This window comes from Thamnophis elegans, chromosome 5, assembly GCF_009769535.1.
Source record: "Thamnophis elegans isolate rThaEle1 chromosome 5, rThaEle1.pri, whole genome shotgun sequence".
Classification (NCBI taxonomy): Eukaryota; Metazoa; Chordata; class Lepidosauria; order Squamata; family Colubridae; genus Thamnophis; species Thamnophis elegans.
In genome coordinates this window covers 30,331,380-30,351,961 of record NC_045545.1, presented here as the reverse complement: position 1 = coordinate 30,351,961, position 20,582 = coordinate 30,331,380, and the positions used below count along the sequence as shown (strand labels likewise).

At 41.3% G+C, this 20,582-nt stretch overlaps 1 protein-coding gene across 1 annotated transcript in view; it reads right to left on the bottom strand.

Annotated features, from left to right (window-relative positions):
- Positions 1-4,300: 4,300 nt before the first annotated feature.
- The window catches only part of C8B (complement C8 beta chain), a 37,033-nt gene continuing 20,751 nt past the window's right edge, over positions 4,301-20,582 (bottom strand). The window contains exons 8-12 of the mRNA XM_032217935.1: positions 15,894-16,022; positions 14,564-14,727; positions 9,943-10,096; positions 6,282-6,350; positions 4,301-5,037 (exon numbers count right to left, since the gene is read on the bottom strand). Coding sequence (XP_032073826.1) covers positions 4,892-5,037; positions 6,282-6,350; positions 9,943-10,096; positions 14,564-14,727; positions 15,894-16,022 — 662 coding nt within the window. The 3' untranslated portion in view covers positions 4,301-4,891. The remainder of the gene's footprint in view (positions 5,038-6,281; positions 6,351-9,942; positions 10,097-14,563; positions 14,728-15,893; positions 16,023-20,582) is intronic.

Below are 20,582 nucleotides of genomic sequence, written 5' to 3'. Positions count from 1 at the left end.
CTCTCTAGAAACAAATATTGTTGGGATAAGACACTCCTAAAACCTCTCGGGGTGTGTGTTCTATTAAGATATAGCTTGTTGTGCCTTAAAATGGCTTCTACTGTACTGCCATAAAATGGCTTCTACTATGCAGCACAGTGGAATTGCCATGGTAATGGCTTCACAGTATTCCACAAGGGGCCTCTCTCTAATAAGGGGGGAAATCCAACATTAGAAATTATGTTTGATCTGTACATTTCCTCCCTATAAATAAATACTTGGACAACGCTGGATAATTGGCTAGTACCAAATAATTATGAGCTGATGTACTCACTGGAAGAAACAAACAAGCATACATTGGACAGGATATCTGCTATTTTGATTGCGGTTTGCCAGACTGACACTGGGTAAACTCAGACAATTTGTGAGCAATTCAAAATTGATTTTGTCTGACTAATTAATCTGCAGAATATTGTGGCTCTAGAAAGACTGTCATGTTTTAAAGAAGACCCTGCAAAACATTTTGGTTATCCTTGTCCTTTGGGCTGTCCTCTGCCCCCTCACCTTCCATGTCTAATGAGATAAATGCTTTGCTGATCCTTGAAAAGTTTCTTTCCTGTATTTCTGCTCTCCCACCCAGCTCCCCAGGGTTGCCCTGCTGTCAAAAATCCTGATTTATTTTAGCTCAGTGATCCATTCAGCATTATGATGTGGTGTGTGTTTCAAACATCGGATGCAACTGATAGGTACTTAATGAACCCATGAGTTCCTAGCAGTCCTGCTTCATATTTATGCTAGAAAAGACGGGGGAAATTTACATAAGAGACTTTCCTCTTGTCCAACTGGGCAGCTTTGAGTTTCTGCTTGAAAAGTGATGAGTGTATCTGAAATGGAGGAAAGCTAATCAGAAAGCCAAGAGTTTATTTGCTAAAATAAATCCATCGGAAATGGTAGCTGGGAAGCGGATTCTGCAACAACAACACTTAGATATCTTGATGCATCTTGAAAAGAAAGGAAGTATGTTGACATTTTGTTTCAGATATTAAGGCATGTGTAATTGGCAGTAAAAAAAAAAAAAGAAGTTTCTTTGAATACCTGTATTTCACAAAGTAAGTTTCAGCATCTTCCTAACCTTGTTAGGTTCAGAAATTAAGCAAGGTCAGATCTGATTAATAATCAAATGGGAAGGTATAGGCCAGACCCCAAACTTAAAAGATAAATCAAACAGTAAAAGCAGTGACAAGCCACCACATGTCTCTATGTCATCATCAGGACGGGAACTTAATTGTGTAAGTGTTTACCTTTTCATTTCATAACTTGGTTCATTTATATTCCCGTGGTATTCATTAACTTTCTATCCTGCCTTTTGACCAAAGTTTGTTCCTTTGGATAACATATGCAAAATAAGATTCAAAACAACAAAAACATTAAAACAATAAATCTTAAAACACCAATAAAAAAGCAGTAATTAATGCAGTGTGCTTCAAATTTAGAAACTTTTAAGATGCGTGGATGTCAACTCCCAGAATTCTCCCAATCGCATGCTAGCTGAGGAATTCTAGGTGGTGGAAGTCCACACATTTTAAAGTTGCCAAGTGTGAAAAACACTGTATGAAAGCTATGATATTCTAAGCTATATATCTGTAAAGACTAACAGGTCAATGTTTATGAACAAAATGCATTCCCATAATTTGAACAGCTGGGAGATGAAATCCAAAAATTCCTTCCTCGGCTTCTCACCAAACATGTTTTGAATATAGGTAGCCGTTACTATCTGTTGTCAAAGCTGATGATTTTTTTTTCTGGTGCTCTTCTAAGGAGTCTAACTAGGAACATTCAATAAAAAAGAAGAAGAGTTAATTCCTGTCTGACAGCTAGTCCTTTTATAGGGAGCTGTCGGACCGCTCAGCCAATCGGCTTTGAGTATTTTCCCACCAGAATGGAGGACCTTGGTGGAGCCTATTGCTCCAGTCATATGTAGCACTTCTCATCCATAGTTCTCTGGAAATCACATATTGGAAAGCACTTGAGAACAGGTAATATGGGACTCTAATTGGATGTGGCACAGAACGAATGGAGATGTGGCAAAAATCTCAGAAGGGAAACTTCCTAGTTTCTTGGGCTGTAAAGGTGATGGGGGGAGCTATATACCTTCAGATTCTGCTAATGTAACCTTACAATAAAGTAGAATTAGTTCATCTGGGTATGCTTTCTGTCTCTGGACTACCTACCTGACAACAATCTGGAAGTACATTTCTCCACTGCTGCATTTACAGCCTAAGAAACTACACTCGTGGCTACACTCATTCCTTGTGCAAGCTAAGCTGCCTCTTATCCATGGTTCCCGTGACTGGGACTCTTTCCTCTACTTCCAAAGAATATTCCCACATACCATTAAAGGGACAGAATGTGCATGTGTAAATAAAAGTGTGCATGTATGTGGAAGAGAAAGAAAGAGAGAGAAAGATTGAGAAAAAAAAGGAAGGAAGGAAAATAATAGCATACTTCATTGTTTATAGGAAGGAAGGGAGAGATAGTACACCAATTGATATTGCCATAAAATAACAAAATAATAACCATAGTAGTACCCCAACCCAGAATCCCATCCCTTATTGCAACACCTAAGGTTATTCTAACATTTGCCATTCTGTCCCTCATGTGCGATGGATCCGATTTGTGCTACATAATGAACCCAACATTCTCCCCTGAACCCATGAAACAGATGAAATGAGCAATTCCATTTTAAAAGAAAATTACAAATGGACAGACGGAAATAAAATGCAGCGCTAAGGATGATGACAGATGGAGCCTTGTGCTGTTTTTAATCAGTGACCCAAATGAATGTTAAGAATGGTTAAAATGTGCAGTTCATTAAGCTCTCAAATGAGGGTTTTGCAGATGGATGCAACTGTACTGCGATAGATATGATGGAAGCTGGTGCAATTGCATGTTTTTAAGCAATTGTGGCCTAAAAATGTCAGGAGTTAGCATACATCTCACCTAACTACATATATGACTTCTAAGCATTTAACTGCATATTTTGATCTCACTGATTTTGAGGGGGCTAAACTAGATGGATGTCCTTTAGCAGCAGAAGTCGATTCCTCTAAAAAGAAGGCAGTTTGGAGGAATCATACAGGCCCTACAGATCCACCCAAAGATTAGATGTGCTGAGATAGGCAGGCAGATTTCCTATGCAAAGGAGGTGATGAGATTATAAATATGCAGTGCAATGCAAACCCTAACTCCTCCTGGATGACTAGAATAGAATAGAATAGAATAGAATTCTTTATTGGCCAAGTGTGATTGGACACACAAGGGATATATATTGTGTCATCCATGCTATCTCTCCCCCACCCCAATATATATTTGGATATTTCTCTATGTATTTCAAAAGCTGACATACAAATACCTAAAATATTTTGAACTGAATTGATCCCAAATACAGCATATAGAAAGAGCATCTGGAAAGACATCATCTGAAAATACAGAGCCTTTTCCAAACCCATTAACCAGGAGAAAACAGGCCTAAAATTGTTCTTATTAGCACCAGAGAAATAGTTCTCTAAGTTAAAACCTCATCAGGCTCTAAAAATGCAACCCGAAGATTTAGAGCCTAGGATAAACATAAAGTCCTTTTCCAGAGGAAATCCTGAATTCTGAATTATCTCTCCCCCCCACACCTGGATTAGTTTATTCTTAATGAAAACTGGCCCAAATAAGTGGATACTCTTAAAATGGTGCATAAAAGCCTTTACGTAAAAGCACTTGCTCAAACCTTCCAGATACTGGAGTAAATTTGGATTAACTCTTACGCCATGGCCTTGCCCCCCCTTCCATTTGTGATATCTTCTGCCTGTTGATCCAGGCATTGATGTTTCAGACTCAATCCGCTGTCCTTCTGCAAGTGCTATACAACAAGCCAGCAAGAAGGAAAGGACTCTTGTGATTTCTCTCTTCTGGCTGGGCAGCAAAGAAAGTAAATCTCGATAACTGTGCCATTCAAAGTACTTATCAAGATCTCTACTTTCCCTTGACAATGATCACCAGATGCAAGGTTACACAAGGCAACAATTAATCTATTTTATTGTGCACAAATTCAAAGTATTTCCCTATGACCTTTATGAATTTCATTAATTTTAGTTTGTGTTTATATGGCGCTCCAAAATGCTTGTGAATATATACTTCTGAAAAGTAATTTGCTGGGAGAATTCATGCAATGAATAAACATATCATTATTACACAGATAAGAAACTAGAGGGTCACGGTGGTATTTGAAAGAAGTTCACAATCCATATTTTCTTTCTTTTTTTAAAAAAAAAAAAACCCGACCTAATTGGCTAAATCAGTTACGTTTTAGGCAATAAATGGGAAACAGGATTTATTGTCACATTGCTTTCAAGTTTATATTTGACGAGGCTGCTTTGATTGAGATTTAAGCTTTCATTTATCCTAGGTATCTCAGCAGCTAGAAATACCCTCCAGTGACTATTAGAAAAGCTGTATTGTTACATTGATAGAAAAATAAGTAATATGTTCTTGCTAGAAGTTGCTTTACTTAACTATCTGAAAAAGGTCAATATTTCTTAATGCTGGAAGGGGAAATGATGACCTTTAATATTACAAGTACCTCTGCACCCTTAAGCTCTCTCATGACTGGCATAATAAACATTCATAAAACAGATTTTAAAACAGTATGCATTTTTTTAATCCAAAAGGTAATATGTGGTACCTTCCTCTGTAAGCTCTAAAGTTTATTGTATTTCATTCATACATTTCCACATCTGAAAAAGGATTTCTAAATGGGACTGCACTATTTATCATTTAACCCATCATCCAACTGTTTGGATTTATGAACAAAACTCAGCATAACCTGCATGTTCTCTTTCCAAACAACTTTTCAACACAATCATTAAGTAGTTTCCTGACTTGGCCCTGGACAAGGACTGCCACCATTTTGAGGAGGTGGGTTGTTACATTGCCGGCTTCTAGATTTTTGTCTTCCACTACTTGGGGTCCAGCTGGACCAGCAGCTCCAGTTTCCATCAATTGGAACATCTGGGGGGAGAAAACAGTGATGTTATGAGGTCAAACAAATAAGGTAATGTCAGTCCTAATTTTGACAATTCTGATTTGGTCTAAGCAGATTAATAAATGGAACCATAATCATATTTATAATTTTTGATATAAACTACAGCAAAATAATTTCTAAAAAGAGAAAAGAACACACTCATAAATGTAATATTGCTATCCATGTTATTAACTATGTCTTGCCTTGATTGAAATAAATTAGTGTGGAACAAGTAAAAAGGATTTAAGCAGTGGCATCCACAAATTGACAAGATAATAGATGCAGTGTCATAGTACAAGGAAGTACAGGCAGTCCTCAACTTACAACAGTTCATTTAGTGACTGTTTGAAGTTACAGCAGCATTTTTCACACTTATTACCGTTGCAGCATCCCCAAGTGCACATGATTTTCATTCAAATGTTTGACAACTGGCTCATATACTTATGACATCGCGGTGTCTTGGGTCATGTGATCACCTTTTGCAACCTTCTGACAAGCAAAGTCAACGGGGAAGCCAGATTCACTTAACAAATATAGCAAGAAAAGTCGTAAAATGGAACAAAATTTGCTTAATAAATTTCTCACTTAGCAACATAACTTTGTGGTTGTAAGTAGAGGACTACCTGTAGTAGACCATCAGAGGAAGTGTTGTGGCTTTATACTTTCAATGGTGGGACAAACAGGAAGGCCAAACATTCTGTGGGAGCCATTCGCCCATTGGTTGTGCATACAGATTTAAGTGCAGACAACAGAGGAAAACATTTGTCTATTCTCTCTCTACCAGAGAGGAAAATGTCTTAAGTCACTTTGTCTCAAAGTTCAGGGAAGGCCAAATTTGTTCATACCAACCCAGTTGGAAAAGCAGCACCTGAAGTGGTTTACATATTACAGGCCAAAGAATGATGATCAGTATGAAAAGGAAAGGACACAGGTACAGATTCCAATCTTTTACAGATACATATATGTATCTAGAAGGAGGATTTGCTCTGGCAAACATTTTAATACGTTGTCCTGATGTTCGTGCGTCAATGTTTTTCACATTAGAACACATTTGGTACCAATCTGGGGATTATATGGTTATAATGAAATTATGCCTGCAACACAACAAACGATAGGTGCAACACAACTAGGCTGAGCAGCATTACAACTCTACAGTCAATGACTACTTTGCTTTGGGAAAAAATAAATAAGGGTGGAGGATGGGAGGAGGTGTCACCCTGTTGTCTCTTACTTGTTCTTTGTGTTCTTTCACAGGCAGTACCCTCATGTCCTAGGGGACAAATGCATTCACAGCGAGTCCCTAAAAGGAAAAAGTAGAATTAGAGGTATTTCCCAGGCAATTTTCAGACACTTGCAAAAACCACTGAGATATAATTGAAAGGATTAATTGTGCAGATGGGAAGGGAAACTATTCCAGTCCTGCCCAAAGATACGGTTATCACAAAGACGACAGATGACATGGTATCGAATTGAATTGAATCGAATACTTTATTTGGCCAAGTGTGATTAGACACACGAGGAATTTGTTCCCTTATGCGTCTAATCACACTTGAGCAAAGGAACCCAGGGAATGCATCTTTCCTACCTGCAGCTCAGTTAAAAAAAATTGCACACAATGTTTATCTGTTGCAGAGCCACATATCCAATGATCCAGAAACCACACACAGAGTAAGCAAGACTTTAGGGGGTTAAGGGCTGCACTTGGTTTTTGAGTGTCGTGCTTGGATAGAGCGGAGAACTTACTTCAAGAAGTGGTTGGAGCCAGGAAAACAAAATCCTTCAATCTGATTTCAATTTAAATATAATTACATCTGAATTAATTGAAAATGAATGCATCATTGTATATGATTTTTCCATCTGCTAAGTTAAATATTTTCAAAGTTTTGTGGGAAGCTGAAAGACAGTCGAACTTTATGTACTCCAAATGACGTTGGGTAACCTACTTAAGTTTTTTAGACATAGTTTTAAACATTGCTGCTTGCTCAGAATTATAAAAAGTTGAATGGTTGAGGTTATCAAACCTGGGGAAAGCAGCATAGATCTAACAGAATGATATTGGCTTTATTTCTAAAACCTTCAATCTCTTCAACTTCTCAATTGCACATTTAAGAATAATTAAATTAGATAAAACATAACAATAATATTAGGGAAGATATAATTTTTATAACTGGCATGAAATCCAACAGAGAGACGGGAAATACATCAGTTCTAATTATGTAATAAATATCAGTTCATATATAACATGTCACCAATCACTTTGAGCCAAGATAGTCAATCTACGGATACATGTACCCCAAACGTGATTTGAATCTCTTTCAATTTTCCAAGAGTGTACACTCTTCACACACTAGTTTTCACTAATAACACCATCATCAAAGCTTTTCATGCCCTACAAAAGCCAAAAATGTTAACCCTGCTGATCTAACATTCTCAGAGGCAGGCACCCAAAATTATAATAAAAAATTAAGTGGGGTGCGCTGCCCATAGAAAAATGTAGCCCAACCTATTTATAGAGTGGGCTACAAAGATCAAGAGAAAAGAGGATTTGGCTTGTCAAAGATGCATATAGAAAAGAATAGACATAGATTGACATAGAAAACACACACTGAGAAAGACACAGAGAAAAGGATGTAAGGATGCTTCACATCTCCAGCCTGCTAAGGAAATGCTGTGGATTATTTGCTGAATAACACAACTGAAATAAAAAGCACTGAAAGGGAGCAGTGGTCCACATTCTGATTTAGTGTCTACCATATTTTTCGGAGTATAAGAGATATAGAGTCCGGGGGGGGGGGGGGTTGGTGCAAAAAATGACCTGGTTTTTTTTCTCATTTTTGCCCTCCAGGAGCATTCTTAAAGCCTCCTAAAGGCTTTGCACAGCCATTTTTGCAAAGGGGGCAGGGTTTCAGGAGGCCAAAAATGCTGTATTCAGTGTATAAGATGCATCTAGATTTTCAGCCTCTTTTTTGAGGGAAAAAGGTGCATCTTATGCTCCAAAAATATGGTAGTTTTAAACTGTTGTGTTTCCATGGTTAAAGGTTGTCCATAGAAGCAATCATGTTGGGAAAGTCATTTAATTCAGCCAACTGGACAGTTTTTGCAAAGGCAACTCAGAAACAAATGGTCTTAGTCATTCCAGTATGTAGATAAGTAGGTAGAAAGACACTGTAACTTAGAGAGGTGAGACTGAAGACCACAGCTTTTCAGTTTAGGGGGACAAAGAAGCTAAGCTTGCTAAAGGTAGCATTCTATGTCTCCATTCCTTTGTCCTGGGATAAGAACTGGCTTGAGATATCAAGGTCTTCCACAAGGCATCATTGGGAAAAATTTTCCCTGTGTTGTAGTTATGAGTGGAAGAAGCTGATTAGATTGAGATACCAGCCTTCCTTCTCTGTGCTTAGCAAAGTTAGCTTCCTTTATATTCCCCCAGTTACACTTGAAGAGTATTCAGAAGCTACAGCTCCACAAAATGTATCCAGGCAAATAATTTTAGTATGCTCAAGGGGGGGCCATGAAACATGACGGTTGCATGAACTACCCTGGTTACCAGTCTGCTTCCAGGTCCAATTCAAATTATTGTTGGCTATTATCTTTAAAGCCCTTTCTGGCATGAGTCCAGACCAGTGATGGGATTCAATTTATTTTACTACTGGTTCTGTGGGCATGGCTTGGTGGCCGTGACTTGGTAGCCGTGGCAGGGAAAGGATACTGTAGAATCCATATATTCCCTCCTGATCAGCTGGGACTCAGGAGGCAGAGAATAGATGGGGTCGGGTTCAGTCAGAGGTGGTCTCTGAACTTCTCAAAGTTTCTGCTACCAGTTCTCCAGAACTGATCAGAATTTGCTGAATACCACCTGTGGTGCAGACTACCTGAAGAACTGTGTTATTCCAATGGGATTATTATTAGCATATAGCACTGTTACATTAGCCAGGAGACTACAATGGTAATGCAGAGTAGTATTTTGGTGCCAATTTTACTAACTCTGTTGTGTAACACACTAACAAGACCTATCTTTGCACCAGGAAGAAAGGTGAGCATCTCTTCCTGCAGCAGCATCCAAGGCACACCCACTCAGCAACCAGTCAAAGCACTGGTTGTTAAAATTTTTAAATCCCGCTGCTGCCTGGGATCCTGACCAGGGCATTCCATTCTGGAGGTGGCTAGTAGAATAAGAGAAGATCCCACCTCCATTCTGTTTACTCATTGGATGTTTGTATCTGCATTCTTCTAAAATGGTTAATTTTGATTGTTTTAACTTTTAATGCTTAATGTTTTTAATGCTTTATTTTTCCAATTGTTGGACACTGCTATTTTTGACATTATAAGTCACCCAAAGCCACTTAATAGTGAGATAGGCATCATATAAATTCAATCAATCAACCCATACAACACATTTACAAAACATCTGTCCGCTCCTTAATCCAGCTTTGCCTTTCCTAGCCACAATTCAGAAGTGATTTCTTCCCCCTCGAAACAGGGGAGAACACCCAGTGCAGAATCTCCTGTAATGATCACAATAACCATTTTTAGCAAGTTGCAGATGGCATTTCCTCTTCCAAGAGATGGGAGAAACACTAATTAATGGCCAGAGAGCTAGTGCGCTAGTAAAGTTATTTCCGAAAGAGATTTTAAGCAGATTGCAATGCTGTGTTTAATGCCTAATTGGGTTGGAAGAGACATTCTTAAATGTAAATGAATAAGATTCCATTATACTTGCCAAAGTGGTAAAGTTTTTTATCTTGCTAGGCTGCCAGTGAAACAATTGTGACATTTAGAGAAATATCTTACTTTCTCATAGTGGATGGGAACAAGGAGAAAGTTGAAAGAAACTAAAGCAAACAGCATTTTCATCGCGGATATTAGACAAATGGTCAGAGCTCACAACTTACCTTTCAAAAATGGGGTTCCGTTGCCCTGGCACTGAGTGCATCCACAGTTACTTGTTTCCTGATGGAATTCCTCGAGAGCAAGCTTCATGTTTTGTTTCAGTGTAGCAGCATTGGCAAAAGTATTTGCAGTAATCAAATTGTAAAGAGGTTCCACCTATCAAGAGCAGAGAGGGGGCCTGTTCATCTCTTCTGTGTTTGCACAAATATTTAGGGGCGGGATTCAGCCAGTTCAGACCAGTTTGCGTGAAACGGATGCTAATTTTACATCTGGTTCGCCAAACTGGTAGTTGCAAAGACTGCCTGGCCTTGTCTACCACACCATGCCCCTCCCAGGAGTCTCCACGTGGCTCAATTGAATGCCAGATAAGTGCAGGGCCCACAGGGAGGCTCTGTTAGGACAAAAAATGGACCCCCAGAAGTTCCAGAAATCCGAAAATGAGCCCATTTCTGGCCTCCAGAGGGCCTCCGGAGCCCAGGGAAGGTCATTTTCACCTTCCTGGAGGTTCGAGGAAAGCCTCTGGAGCCTGGGGAGGATGAAAATACCCCCCACACACACCGTGGTGCAGGAGGCCAAGGAGGCCATGCCCACCCAGCAACTGGGCAGAGAACTGGTTGCTAAAATTTTTGAATCCCACCCCTGCAAATATCTCTAAATACCGTATATACTCGAGTATAGGCCGACCCGAATATAAGCCGAGGCACCAAATTTTACCACAAAAAACTGGAAAAGTTATTGACTCGAGTATAAGCCTAGGGTGGGAAATGCAGCAGCTACCGGTAAATTTCAAAAATAAAAATAGATACCAATAATGTTTTTGAATATTTATTTCAAAGAAAAACAGTAAACTAGCGGTGTATTCAATGAAATACTTCACTCACCTCATGATGCTGATGTCCCGCTGTGATGATGATGTCCCGTGCAGCCGCGGGAGCGATGTCCCGCCTCCTATGACACACGGCACAGTGATTCCTATCATTGGATCACTGTACCAGAGGAGGTGGGACATCGCTATGTGGCTGCTTGCCATAACAAGGAGGAGGTGGGACATCGTTGCAGAGCGGCAGGAGGGGGAGGAAGGGGAATCGTAAGACAGCCCTGCATTACATTAGAACGTGAGGAGGGGGGGATGGTGCGGTGCGCGCTGCGCGGCAAACTGACACAGAGGGAGGGGAAACTCACAGGGGCACCGGGCCATTCACGAGTGTCACCCAGCGGCATGGCCCCGCCCCTTTTTCTCCTCCATTTCGGGCAAATTTTTCACTGACTCGAGTATAAGCCGAGGCGGCTTTTTTCAGCCCAAAAAGTGGGCTGAAAAACTAGGCTTATACTCGAGTATATACAGTATGTCCAGTCAAAAGATATGGACCACAAAGCTCAATAAAGTTTATTGTAACCAACCCAGAATCACCTGGTGGTGAAATGGGCCGCAAAAAAATTTAGTACTAAATAAATAGTTTGTGATAAGAGATGGAGGTTTCCACATGTTTCAGATACAGGCTTTTCCTAACCCCACCAAGACATACAAGATTTCCCTCTAAGCAATGGCGATGAAGACAACTTCATCCTTTGTGGGTGGATTGAGGCTTGATCCGATGACAGCACATTAGAACTAACATGCAGAAATGACTCATTTCACTAATGATCTATGTTAAACTTTCATGGGAGCATTACTGCCAGAAAGTACCAGACGTCATCAGAACTCAAACACCCTAAAGGGACTGAAGCAATAAATCCACCAAGGTGATCTCTTTTGGAGTGTAGCAGTTAGTCATCCCTGTGAAGCCATGCAAACACAACTGACCATCTCCTACCATTAATTTAAAATAGATGCCAAGAGAGAAATATGGAGGTACGCTCATATAAAATTTCATGAATGTGAGATGGATGACAGTATAAATGGAATAAATAAATAAATAAAATATTGTGCTCTTAAAGTGGCTTGATCACCTCCCTTTACTGGGCAAGGAGTATCAGTTGTTTTTACAGCATCCTTTACAGCATATTTTGTTGGTAAAGTCGCAGAGTGGAGCATAAGGTGGAAGCAGGGGTAGGGTTGAAAATTTTTAGCAACCTGTTCTCTGCCCAGTTGCTGGTTGGGCATGGCCATGTGGGTGTGGCCTACTCAGCCTCCTTTGTCACAGTGGGGGGAGGCTTTCCTTGAGCCTTGGGAGGGTGAAAACTTCCTCCCCTGGGATCCGGAAGCCCTCCGAAGGTCAGAAACGTCCAGGAGACCTGTTTATTGCTCTCCAAGAGCCTCCACACAGGCCCTGCACTTACCTGGCATACAAAATGGGCTGTATGGAGACTCCTTGGAGGAGTGGAGTGGGGTTGGCAGGGCCAGCCAGTTCTTTCAACTACCGGTTCAGTGAAGCAGATGTAAAATTAGCATCCATTTCACCCCGGCTGAATCCCACTCCTGGGTGGAAGGTTGTATGAAAGATAACACCAGCTACTGAGATCGTGCCTGACACTACAGTGATACAGAGGACACAGTGTGCTGCAGTATTAATGACTAGATCTTCTTTTACGGTAGTGAAATAATTGTCTATAATTGTCATGTGATGTCCCAGCCAAACTCAAAGGCATTGAGAACAAGATGTTTGCAGCTGTGAATAAGCATTAGAATTTTTCTTCCCCAATAATCTTTTGTGATCTCAGGACATATTGACTAATTGTAAATTTCTTGTTTTTTTTTTTTAAAAAATTGCTGCAGCATTTGAATCAATCAGAATTAATTATACATCACTTTTGTCCACCCACTTATAATCTTCTTCAAATAAGAGTATCTGTCTGTAAGAGCTAGTCTGTACTGACAGTAGCCACCACAAATAGTGGCCAAGTTTGATTCAGAAGTACAAAATGAACTGGATCAATTCAAATTTCCAATTTGGAAAATAAGCGTCTTCTGGATGCCCGAACAAAAGCGTCGGAATTGTTTGGAAATCCACAGATTTCCAGTTTGATCCTCTAATTGGGTTCAACTGTTTGGTTTATTATTAGGTTTCATTTCACAGTTTTGGTTGAATCACCTTTGATTCAAGTCTTCAAACCAAAATGGACAATCCACCCAAGGAGAGCAACCCTGACTTTATGCTAAATATTCAGCGACTCCCTGAAAATAATTTCATTTTCTAAAAGTCTTGTCTAATTCTTTTCCAGAATCGGAATATTCCCAGCTTGGGAACATTTCCTATTGCATTTAATTGCCTCCGCTTCCTTTTTCTGATTACATGTAGGCTTAGGCAAATTAAATGACAAACTCTCAGTAGACAAAAATTGGTTAAAGCAATAGGTAACAACCCAGGAGTGTACTTTAGTCATACAGCCCAGTGCATTTGAGACAGAACTTGTTCATTGGGCTCATGTTTCAAATACTGTGAAATCTATGCATTTCCCCTCGTTGGATTAAAATGCTTTCTATATTGCCTCTTCAAGAATTGAGTACAATTTCTTGCTGCCTTTTTCTTTTCCAAAATAAAAAGTATATAGAATTGTTTCTTTTCCAAAGGACATCAGCTAATTTCCTTATTTGTTCAATAGCGTCAATAGATTTGGAAATCAGGCAAGTTATCATATTCAAATTTGGACCGATTACAGATTTCTTATTTGATTTCCACTCCTACTACAGGGAGCATACCCATTGGCTTAGATCCTGAAAGGCTTTGGCAAAAGCATTCAACAAAAGGACTCCCCCATCCCCCATACATGCACCCTGTCCCCACTGTCCATTTTTGGCTTCCAGATTGATACAGGAGGCTTTCCAGGTTCAAAACAGGGTATGGGGAGCCTCGTGCAGTGCCCCCTGAGCCCTGTTTTGGGCTCGGAAGGCCTCCTGCACCAAACTGAAAGCCAAAACAAGGCACAGGGGTGCTGTGCGAGGCCCCAAAAAGCAATACAAGTTCCCCTCCATGCATACATCTGTTCCCCATGCATACACATGTGTGTCCCCTGCATGCACCCTGCCCCTGTGCATGTGCAGCAGGCCTGAAGACCAGCTGGCTGGCAGGAGGCACACGCGCAGCTGAGCTGGGCTGGGGCAAAGGCTGACGTGCCCACAGAGAGAGCTCTGTGTGCCACTTGTGGCATGCGTGCCATAGATTCCCCATCAAGGATTTAGGCTTATATACTACCCCATAGTGCTTTACAGCAGAATTCTCAAATATTTCCATCTTCGCAGACTGGCAGGGGGGCAGAGGGAAAGATTCCGTTTGAGTGGCAGGTAAGCTTGCGCCCACCATTTGTGCAAGTGGAGCACATGTGCTTGTGCTTGCCCACTGTTCGCACAAGTGCTCTTGGTCACTACTTTGTGCCCTGGTTCCAAACAGCTCAAGATGGGCCATGGCCTATGGGTTGGGGACCCCAGCTTTACAGCACTCTCTGAGCCGTTTACAGTGTCAGCATATTGCCCCCAACAATTTGAGTCCTCATTTACTGATCTGGAAGGATGGAAGGTCGAGTCAATCTTGAGCCCTTCAGAATTGAAATCCAGCCTGTGAGCAGAGTTTGCCTGCAATACCACATTCTAACCACTGCGCCATCAGGAATCCCCACCTATTTTTGTTTCCCTCTCCTGAATATCCTGAGGCTGGTTAATGGTACGGAACGAATGTTTTATACAACCTTCATTCGGATGATCTCTGGGTTGTACTGAACAGCATCCCCCCACTCCTGCATCAGTTCTGCATTGGGCAAGTCTTTGTTTGCAAGTGCTGTAATGTATTCACTGGCCCCTCCACGGATAAGAGCAATAAAATCTTCCACAAATTTCTTTTCTGATGTGGTATCTGTGGAAAAAGAGATGAAGCATAGGTTTAGAGATTTCTATGTGTCTTTAATACTTTTTATGTCAAGGTCTGAACTGCCGTGGTGGCACAGTGGTTAGAATACAGTACTACAGGCTAGCTCACTGCTCACTCCAGGAGTTTGATCCTGACAGGGCTCAAGGTTGACTCAGCCTTCCATCCTTCCGAGGTTGATAAAATGAGGACTCATGTTGTTGGGGACAATAGGCTGACATTGCAAACTGCTCAGAGAGTGCTGTAAAACACTGTGAAGTGATATATAAGTCTAAGTGCTATTGCTATTGCCTGACATAATGGTGCAGATCATGCTTTGGTTATGCTCCAAATAGCAGGCTGATACTGTTGACCGATAGATGTAGATCTATAATACAGCTAGTTAGTCCTTGACTTATAACCATTTGTCTAGTGACCAAAGTTACAGTGGCATTGAAAAAAGTAACTTATGATTGGTTTTCAGACTTATGACTATTACAACATCTCCACAGTCACATGATCAAAATTTGGGCACTTGACAACTGGCATGTATTGATGACATTTTGACTGCGATCATCATTTGTAACTTTCCTAGCCATTTTCTGGCAAGCAAAGTCAATGAGAGAAGCCAGATTCACTTAACTGCAATGATTCACTTAACAACTATATCAAGAAAGGCTGTAAAATGGGGCAGCACTTACTTGAACGTAACTAACAACTGTCTTGTGTAGCAACAGTAATTTTGGGCTTGGTTGTGTAGTAAATCAGGGATTACCTGCACGCTGGTTTGGAACTATTAGGTTTTCAAATGGCAAAAAATATAGAATTATCTTATGCAGGAAAGTAAAAACATGCAACTGTTGATGAGATAGATAGACAGACAGACAGGATAGAGATATAGAGATATAGATAGATACTGGAGATATAGAGATAGGTAGGTAGGTAGGTAGATGGGTAGATAGGTAATAGAGATAGATAGATGATAGATGATAGATAGATAGATAGATAGATAGATAGATAGATAGATAGATAGATAGATAGATAGATAGATAGATAGATAGATAGATGAGAGAGAGATGAGAGAGAGAGAGAGAGAGAGAGAGAGAGAGACAGACAGACAGACAGACAGACAGACAGACATACATCACATATTTACTTGATGGTTACAGCCTCACCTCCAATTTCTTTTAAAATGGCATTACACCCTCCAGCAGTTATTCCTACTGATACACTAACTTCTTTAATAGTTACGCCAACTTTAACACCATTTTGTGTACAAGCTTGGACATCTCTGAAGTTATATCCTTTGAAAACAGAATAAATATGCATTAAAAACACCACCTTGCATTCAGAATCTAAGCAGTTTGAAGGATTCAACTTCCCTTAATTTGCAGTCTTCTATTCACATATTTGCTTTGAGGTTACCTTAGTGTTCTGCTTTCAATATAGGAGTTCAAGACAGCAATGTAGAAATGACCCTTCTTTTTTACCCCCATAGTTGTAACCTGTGAGGTAGGTTAGGGTGAAGAGAGTGAACTGCCCCCCAAATCATCAAATATGTTTCCATGGCTGATCTTGTGGATCTGAATCTGGATCCCCCCCTCAAGCCCCAGTCTTACACCTAAATTTTCAGGAATGATAATAGAAAACTAGTTCCAGTCCTCTGGAATGGAAGAGTCTTCTCAGTTCAACCATAACATATGAAAGTTAATTCATTTATTACTCTTGTGAAAAGCTATCACATAAGGAAGGACCACTTGTGCTTCACTGTTCAGATTTAAATGCTACGGTAGAGGAATACAGTACTACTTCTTTATTAATTACTAATGAAAACAATGTGGTTCCAGTGGGGAATATCAATTGATTGATCGATGGTTGATTGAATGGTTGATCGATTAACAACAGATCCCACATCCCCTTCATCCTATTCCCTCCCTTCCCATCTTTTAATGTTTTGGATTTTGTATTAACTTATTCATGTTTTAATGGGATGTGGTGGCTCAGTGGCTAAAAAGCTGAGCTTGTCGATCAGAAAGGTCGGCAGTTTGGCAGTTCGAATCCCTTGCGCTGCGTAGCGGAGCGAGCTCCCATTAGTTGTCCCAGCTTCTGCCAGCAGTTTGAAAGCATGTAAAAAAATCCAAGTAGAAAAATAGAAGCCACCTTTGGTGGGAAGGTAACAGTGTTCCATGCATCTTCAACATTTAGTCATGCCTGTCACATGACCATGGAGATATCTTTGGACAGCGCTGGCTCTTCGGCTTTGAAATGAAGTTAACACCAGCCTCTAGAGTCAGGAACGACTGGCACATATGTGCGAGGGGAATCTTTATCTTTACCTTATTAATGTTTTTAATTTATATAATTTTATTGTTTTGATTGTAAACTGTCCAACGTTACCTTGAGGTAAGATGAACAGTCTATAAATGTTATAAATAAATAAAATAAATAAGTAAAGAAAGCCCATAACTTAACATGCTTTCCAGCCCACTGTTTTTTCCTCCCTCGGAGGCAAAAACTCCTAGGGGTAATAAAACTTAGCATCTATACTCTCGGGCCCCCAGGGAAATTCCACTTGCTGGTTTACAGAGGAGGGCTTGTACAGATGGTCTGTCAACTTCCCTTTGCCAATGGGTAAACAAGGGACTGAAGCTATTGATTAACAGCCTAGAGCTCTGTTTGATCTGTCCAGAGAACACTAGCCTTGTAAAAGCATCATCCATCACCCTGTAAGGGTAACATCTTATAGGGGACTCATTCTAGTCAATTATTTACTGTTTCCGAGATGTGGACAATCTGGATGCTTTCAGCAAAGAAAAGAAAAAGTGTCAGTCTTAGAATGTTTGGTAAAGGTGTTGAACTTTCAAGTTTTCTCACTTGAGTTAATCACACAATTGTCCCAAAGGGATGTTCTCAACTCATATACATGTTTGTAAAAGAATTTCTAAATGATAATAATCTCCAGTGGTATGCATCCCAAAAAATCCTGAATGACGTAGGATCAGGGGTGGGCTGCTTCAGGAGAACCCGTAGCTAACGTTTTGACCAATTTGGAGAACCTCCAAATCCCACCCCTGGCTGCCCCCACTCCCCTCCTCTCCCCTCCCAAGACTCTCCATGCGGCGCGTTTTGGAGGCAAGGTAAGTGCAGGGCCCACATGGAGGCTTGGAGAGGTGGAAAAATGGGCCTCCCAGAAGTTCTGGAAGGCCAGAAATGTGTCCATTTCCAGTTTCTGGAGCCCAGGGGAGGCAGGTTTTGCCCTCCTAGAGACTCGAGGAAAGCCTCCAAAGCAGTGATGTGCGGTGAGGATTACGGTTGGTGAGGCAAGAGCGCAGTGGCAGCGAGAAGCAACGTCCCCGCCGCTGTCCCCGACGGGCCTCTCACGTTTATGTCCACCATAGACGCGAGACGCCTGTCGGACACAGCAGTGGGGACGGAGGAGGTGGAGGGCGAGGTGGTGGAGTGCAGCAGCGGCGAGAAGCAACGTCCCTGCCACTGTCCCTGACAGGCGTCTCGCATTTATATCCGCCATAGACGCAAGATGCCTGTCGGACACAGAGGCGCGGCAGGGATGGAGGAGGCAAGGGGTGAGGTGGCGGAGCGCGGCAGCGGCGAGAAGCAACGTTCCTGCCACTGTCCCCAACAGGCGTCTCACGTTTATGTCCGCCATAGACATGAGTTGCCTGTCGGACACAGCGGCGGGGACGGAGGAGGTGGGCGGCCAGGCGGCAGCTGGCAAAGAAAGGGGAGAGGAGGAGGAAAGGGAGAGGGGAGCAGGATGGGGCTCCTGGTGGGGGAGAGAGGAGAAAGGGAAGGGGGCACAGCAGGCAAAAGAAAGAAAGTGCCAGCCTGCCAGCAGAGGTGGGTAAAAGACCCGCTTCTTCTGGCGGGCTGCTCCTTTCTTCTCAAACAAGGCTGCCCTCCCTGCCTCTCCCCTTTCTCTCTCTTCTCAAATAAACTCTCTCTCAAATTGAGAGAGAGTTTGTTTGAGTGAAGTGAAGAAACAAACACACGAACACACACAAATTACTCATAATAAAAAAAATACTTACAAATTAAATTACAATAATTTTGAATTCCTCCCCCCTCCCTCCGTCCGACCCACATACCTTTTCCAGCTGTGTCACAGAGGATTTCAACTCTCCTCTTGTCCGCCATGATGAAAATGTAAAAAATGTAAAAAAAAAAAAAAAGGCAAAAGCTGCTGCTGCCAGAGCAGGAGGAAGCGAGAGAACCACGTGTCTGCTTTGCATAAGGAATTTTTCGCCTTTTAACCCTTGCTTAAGTCTGCTCAAGTGATCATAAAGATAGAGTAAAGGAGGCACGTGGTTCTCTCGCCTCCTCCTGAAGTTAAGCACTAAGCAGAGTCATCCACTGTGACTCTGGCAGCAACTACCTCTGCCTTTTTCCTTTTAATTTTTTTTCTTTTCATCATGACAGTGGTGAGGCCCTGCCTCCCCTGCCTCCCCTGACTGCATGTCCCTGCTCTGGAGCCTGTGGAAGGCAAAAATGCCCCCCCCCACTGCGCCCACCGCAGCGCAGGAGGCTGACTAGACCATGCCCACCATGGTCACGCCCACCCAGCAACCAGGCAGATAACCTATTGCTGAAATATTTGAAGCCCACCCCTGCATAGGATCCAGCTTTTAGGTGACTTATTACTCAGCCAACTAACTGATGTCTGTGGAGATTCTCAGTCATCCAGGTCATGGTTGTCCCAAAGATGCCTTTTCAAAAGGCAACTGGACTTTCTTTTTTTTTCTTTGAAGATGTTTTGCTTCTCATCCGAGATGTTTCTTCAGTTATGACTGGATGGTGAGAACGGAAACTAATAGCTGAACATTGTAACAGCCAAATTTTCTATCAGCTGCCTATTGCTCCCTGGATATGAAGCTGTCTAAAATTGATTCCCCTAACTCAGTTATGGTTAAGATGGATAAAATAGCTTGCCTCAATATACTATGATTCAATTACATATTTTTTTAAAAAAAACAGATGGTGGAGGAGGAGCCATTGTCATGACGAGATGGCCGTGCGGTCTTGATGCTCTGAGACCGTAGCGAATGGTTTTGCCACTGGGTGATCCAAACGGACCTAAACCGTCCCAAAGAGATGGTGAACAGGAAGAATATGTCTTGCTGATCTCAGGGATATAGCAAAATCTCTAAAAGAAGCAAGAGAAGTTCTTCAAGCCAGCGACAAAAATCCAGCTAAGGCTGAACAAGTTGGGGCGGCTCCAAAACGGAAGGATATGGAAAGAGAAAGTGTTTCCAGCTGGTGAGGAACTTTTACTGTTTTAAAAAGAGACTGCCTATAAAACTTAAAATTAATTTAAATTGGAGAATAGAAGAATCAAGCAGCAGAATTAAATTTGGAATGGTTTTGGACAGTGGTTATCTTACTTTTTAAATGCTATCTTCATGGATGGAATCTATGCAAGCCTTTTGAAATGGATGGATTAAGTTTTTTTCTTTTACTTTTTCTTTTATTGTTCTCTGTAACCTATAGAGTAAAGTTTTCCTCTTTCATTGCTGTGGGTATTTTTCTATTTCATTTAAAGATTGGACTCTTTTTTCTAACTTGAAATACAAAAAAAGATACAAAAGGAAACTTTTCAACGGTGTTACCGCTGCTTGGAGGCTGGGAGGATTTGTTGATTGAAGTTGTGTACTGAAAATGGAACACTTTCTTTTTTTCCATGGATTGTTTTGACTTAGGCTTACAAGGTTTCACTGCTTGGCTACAGAGAGTGGTAAGAAGGGAGGCACAAAGATGTCCCTTTGAAGTAAAAGTAGAAACAACGTTCCATGTGAATCTATGCTTTAATCTTATTAACCTTCCAAGCTAGAGCAGCTGTGTTTGTTAGA